Source organism: Lygodium microphyllum, chromosome 9 (assembly GCF_053477565.2).
Source record: "Lygodium microphyllum isolate KBCC chromosome 9, Lygodium_microphyllum_v1.1.10, whole genome shotgun sequence".
Classification (NCBI taxonomy): Eukaryota; Viridiplantae; Streptophyta; class Polypodiopsida; order Schizaeales; family Lygodiaceae; genus Lygodium; species Lygodium microphyllum.
The window spans coordinates 81476898-81482039 of NC_141143.1; the positions used below are offsets into that span (position 1 = coordinate 81476898).

Sequence of the window (5142 nt, forward strand, 5' to 3'; positions counted from 1 at the left end):
ATTTCCTTTCCCTTTGCAGGTAGGAGATTAGAGTTACACCAAAAAATTTACCTTTCCTTTTGCAGGTAGGAGATTAGAGTTACACCAAATACTTGGGCAATCTCCAACAACATAAAAAGACTTGAGATTTAAAACTTGTTAGAGAGGAATTAACCTTCCCGTACTAAAGACCACATGAGACTATTGCTAAAAATCATATGAAAATAGGAATTGACATTCCTAAAAAACTCTATGCACCACATCATTTATCCCCTTCATACTTATAAGTCAAGATTTCACTTTAGTAGTGGCAATGCTCATAGAAAATCAATAATAGTAAGGAAGCATGATATGTGATTAAGACATGGGAAGGCAATGGAAGAGGGCAATATTGAAGTTTGCACTCGTGTACATACCTCACAAAAGAAGAGAGCAATGGAAGCACTTACAATGTATAATCCATCATCCAAAGCCATTAAATTCTTTTAAATAATGATAGATATGCCTTAAAAGATAGGATTCCAGTCGTTTGGCATAAAAGCATCACTTTTGACTTGCTTTGATGAAACTCACTAATATTTTGTTAATCACATGCTTGAACAAAAAATTTGCCTTTCCTTTTGCAGGTAGGAGATTAGAGTTACACCAAAAAATTTACCTTTCCCTTTGCAGGTAGGAAATTTGAGTTACACCAAATTCTTGGGCAATCTCCAACAACATAAAAAGACTTGAGATTTAAAACTTGTTAGAGAGGAATTAACCTTCCCGTACTAAAGACCACATGAGACTATTGCTAAAAATCATATGAAACTCACTAATATTTTGTTAATCATATGCTTGAACAAAAAATTTACCTTTCCTTTTGCAGGTAGGAGATTAGAGTTACACCAAAAAATTTACCTTTCCTTTTGCAAGTAGGAGATTAGAGTTACACCAAATTCTTGGGCAATCTCCAACAACATAAAAAGACTTGAGATTTAAAACTTGTTAGAGAGGAATTAACCTTCCCGTACTAAACACCACATGAGACTATTGCTAAAAATCATATGAAAATAGGAATTGACATTCCTAAAAAACTCTATGCACCACATCATTTATCCCCTTCATATTTATAAGTCAAGATTTCACTTGAGTAGTGGCAATGCTCATAAAAAATCAATAATAATAAGGAAGCATGATATGTGATTAAGATATGGGAAGGCAATGGAAGAGGGCAATATTGAAGTTTGCACTTGTATACATACCTCACAAAAGAAGAAAGCAATGGAAGCACTTACAATGTATAATCCATCATCCAAAGCCATTAAATTCTTTTAAATAATCATAGATATGCCTTAGAAGATAGGATTCCAGTTGTTTGGAATAAAAGCATCACTTTTGGCTTGTTTTGATGAAACTCACTAATATTTTGTTAATCACATGCTTGAACAAAAAATTTACCTTTCCTTTCGCAAGTAGGAGATTAGAGTTACACCAAAAAAATTACCTTTCCTTTTGCAGGTGGGAGATTAGAGTTACACCAAATTCTTGGGCAATCTCCAACAACATAAAAAGACTTGAGATTTAAAACTTGTTAAAGAGGAATTAACCTTCCCGTATTAAAGACCACATGAGACTATTGCTAAAAATCATATGAAAATAGGAATGGACATTCCTAAAAAACTCTATGCACCACATCATTTATCCCCTTCATATTTATAAGTCAAGATTTCACTTCAGTAGTGGCAATGCTCATAAAAAATCAAATATAGGAAGGAAGCAAGATATGTGATTAAGACATGGGAAGGCAATGGAAGAGGGCAATATTGAAGTTTGCACTTGTATACATACCTCACAAAAGAAGAGAGCAATGGAAGCACTTACAATGTATAATCCATCATCCAAAGCCATTAAATTCTTTTAAATAATCATAGATATGCCTTAGAAGATAGGATTCCAGTCGTTTGGAATAAAAGCATCACTTTTGGCTTGTTTTGATGAAACTCACTAATATTTTGTTAATCACATGCTTGAACAAAAAATTTACCTTTCCTTTTGCAAGTAGGAGATTAGAGTTACACCAAAAAATTTACCTTTCCTTTTGCAGGTGGGAGATTAGAGTTACACCAAATTCTTGGGCAATCTCCAACAACATAAAAAGACTTGAGATTTAAAACTTGTTAGAGAGGAATTAACCTTCCCGTACTAAAGACCACATGAGACTATTGCTAAAAATCATATGAAAATAGGAATGGACATTCCTAAAAAACTCTATGTACCACATCATTTATCCCCTTCATATTTATAAGTCAAGATTTCACTTGAGTAGTGGCAATGCTCATAAAAAATCAATAATAGTAAGGAAGCATGATATGTGATTAAGACATGGGAAGGCAATGGAAGAGGGCAATATTGAAGTTTGCACTTGTATACATACCTCACAAAAGAAGAGAGCAATGGAAGCACTTACAATGTATAATCCATCATCCAAAGCCATTAAATTCTTTTAAATAATCATAGATATGCCTTAAAAGATAGGATTCTAGTTGTTTGGCATAAAAGCATCACTTTTGGCTTGTTTTGATGAAACTCACTAATATTTTGTTAATCACATGCTTGAACAAAAAATTTACCTTTCCTTTTGCAGGTAGGAGATTAGAGTTACACCAAAAAAATTCCCTTTCCTTTTGTAGGTAGGAGATTAGAGTTACACCAAATTCTTGGGCAATCTCCAATAACATAAAAAGACTTGAGATTTAAAACTTGTTAGAGAGGAATTAACCTTCCCGTACTAAAGACCACATGAGACTATTGCTAAAAATCATATGAAAATAGGAATTGACATTCCTAAAAAACTCTATGCCACCACATCATTTATCATCTTCATATTTATAAGTCAAGAATTCACTTGAGTAGTGGCAATGCTAATAAAAAATCAATAATAGTAAGGAAGCATAATATGTGATTAAGACATGGGAAGGCAATGGAAGAGGGCAATATTGAAGTTTGCACTCATATACATACCTCACAAAAGAAGAGAGCAATGGAAGCACTTACAATGTATAATCCATCATCCAAAGCCATTAAATTCTTTTAAATAATCATAGATATGCCTTAAAAGATAGGATTCCAGTCGTTTGGCATAAAAGCATCACTTTTGGCTTGTTTTGATGAAAGTCGGCCTTATTATCATAGCAGGGCTACCCGGGCCTATAGGTCTATATAAAGACTGCCAGAGGTTCGCACATCTATATAACAGGCTGCCACTGCTATGCGGTTCCGTTCAACGATAGAGATCAGATACTGTTAGCACGTACCAGGTACTCTGATAGTATTTATGATACCTTATGCTGGATCGTTCTAATGATGGCTAATTAATTTGAGGAGGGTGGTCTTTAACAATATTCAGTGTTGTGGATGCAGGATATCGAGAGGCCGGCGATATAAATCAATTCACCAACAAGAGCGGTACCATGGCCCGTCCTTTGCGTTGTTTTACTCCAAATACGGTGCTGACGATAGTGATGATATGCGCCTGCCTTCTTTCAAGAGGACAAGAGATAGCCGCTACGCCGGCCATTCAGCTCGGAGGCCCAACCAACCTGCCAGTGAATGGAAGAGTGGAAGAGCTGGCCCGTTATGCCATCCATCAATATAATGTGTTGCATCTTGGATTGCCGAAGGAGGTGCAGGTAGGTAAAGAACGCACGCACTAGCTAAATAAGAAATTAATGAGTTGGCGGGTTCATTCATCTGTCTAGCATACTTATTATAATCTAATGTATTGTCGTTGGTCATTTGCTTATACGACACGTCGACAATACTGCGGCTCAGAACTTTCGCAACGAGCCTTCTTCTCTTGAATTGGTGAAGGTTGTCTCAGCAACACAGCAAGCTGTGCTTGGTTTTATGTACGTTCTGCGGTTTGAAGCTGCGCCTGTCGAAGGCCTTAATTTATTAGAGAAGCCTCGCTTGTACGAGGCCAAGATTTGGATTCGCCCGCTTGGCGACCAGTTTGTGCCACTCTCTTTGGAAGGCTTTTACCGAGTAACTGTGGCCGATGATGATGATCGTGCCGGCGATGTCTATGGTTATCATGTTCGCCACGAACCATCTGCACCCACGCCCAGGCAGAATGAGTATGGCCATCCTCATCCTCATGTCGAAGACGCCGATGGCCATCATGCGAGCCGTGCCTCAACACCTACACCAACGCCTGTAGAGAATGAGTATCAGCACCACCACCATCATCAGCATCATCTGGACGACGTACCTGCACCAGCTCCGTACCCGTACGGTCGCCATCATCATGTGCACCAAGCCGCATCAGCACCAGCGCCCATGCACGTTGATGAATACCATCCCGATCACACGATTGGATGATGAGATGCAAGTAGCTATGCACGCCAACGGCGTGCCCTTAACAGCAGTCAACATCCTGTTCTGTTCTTGATGGCAACCGTTTAGGCAATTGCCCTGTTTTGTCATTCTCCGTCGTTTTTGGCCTCGCTGAGTTTTACTAAACAGCGGAAAATTAGTAATGGTACTGCTGGACGTTGGAGTTCAGCCGTGGTATTTTGGACTAGTTCTTCATTGTATGTGCTTCGATCAAGCTTCCTCTTGGCAACGTTGCAAGTGATGTTTGTGTTTGCCTAACTTCTCTTATTTCGTTGCGAATCTCCACCTAGCTGTATTTGACTGCTCTTAATTTTAATACACATGGAAAACTTTTTTATGGCACTTCCATTTGCCCAAAGTTTTCCATGGCACTTTCTTTTGCCCTCTCCGAATGGAAATTGAAATTCTCAAGTGATAGTTCTCACGGCTTTTGACTCACCACCTAAATGCACTTCCTATTACACATGTTAATATTATGTTAATATTAATAGTTTACAGTTTAATATTTGCCATTAAACTCTCATGAATGCATGCTAAAAGTCATCCAATATATATACCAATTGAATCTAATGCAAAACAAACGGCCAAGAAAGTTGTGTGCTCCCCCTCTCACCAACACTGTTCTTTTCTTATGGCTCAATTGCTCCCTTTTTTCGGATGTGATCTAGTAGTTGTACTTTGCTCTCATAAATTTACATCAAGACTTTCTAATTTTACAAATTGGATGTGCAGGCTTATTCGTTGTATTTATTTGACCAACTCTTGCAAACTCAACACTTGAATGTA

The 5142-nt window shown here is 37.7% G+C and overlaps 1 protein-coding gene across 1 annotated transcript; it reads left to right on the plus strand.

Moving 5' to 3' along the window:
• Nucleotides 1-3191: 3191 nt before the first annotated feature.
• Nucleotides 3192-4341, plus strand: LOC148031237 (uncharacterized). Its single transcript, XM_087685556.1, has 3 exons — nucleotides 3192-3278; nucleotides 3382-3650; nucleotides 3793-4341. Exons 2-3 carry the CDS (start codon nucleotides 3432-3434, stop codon nucleotides 4339-4341), a joined length of 768 nt encoding a protein of 255 aa, XP_087541682.1. The 5' UTR covers nucleotides 3192-3278; nucleotides 3382-3431.
• The last annotated feature ends 801 nt before the right edge of the window (nucleotides 4342-5142 follow it).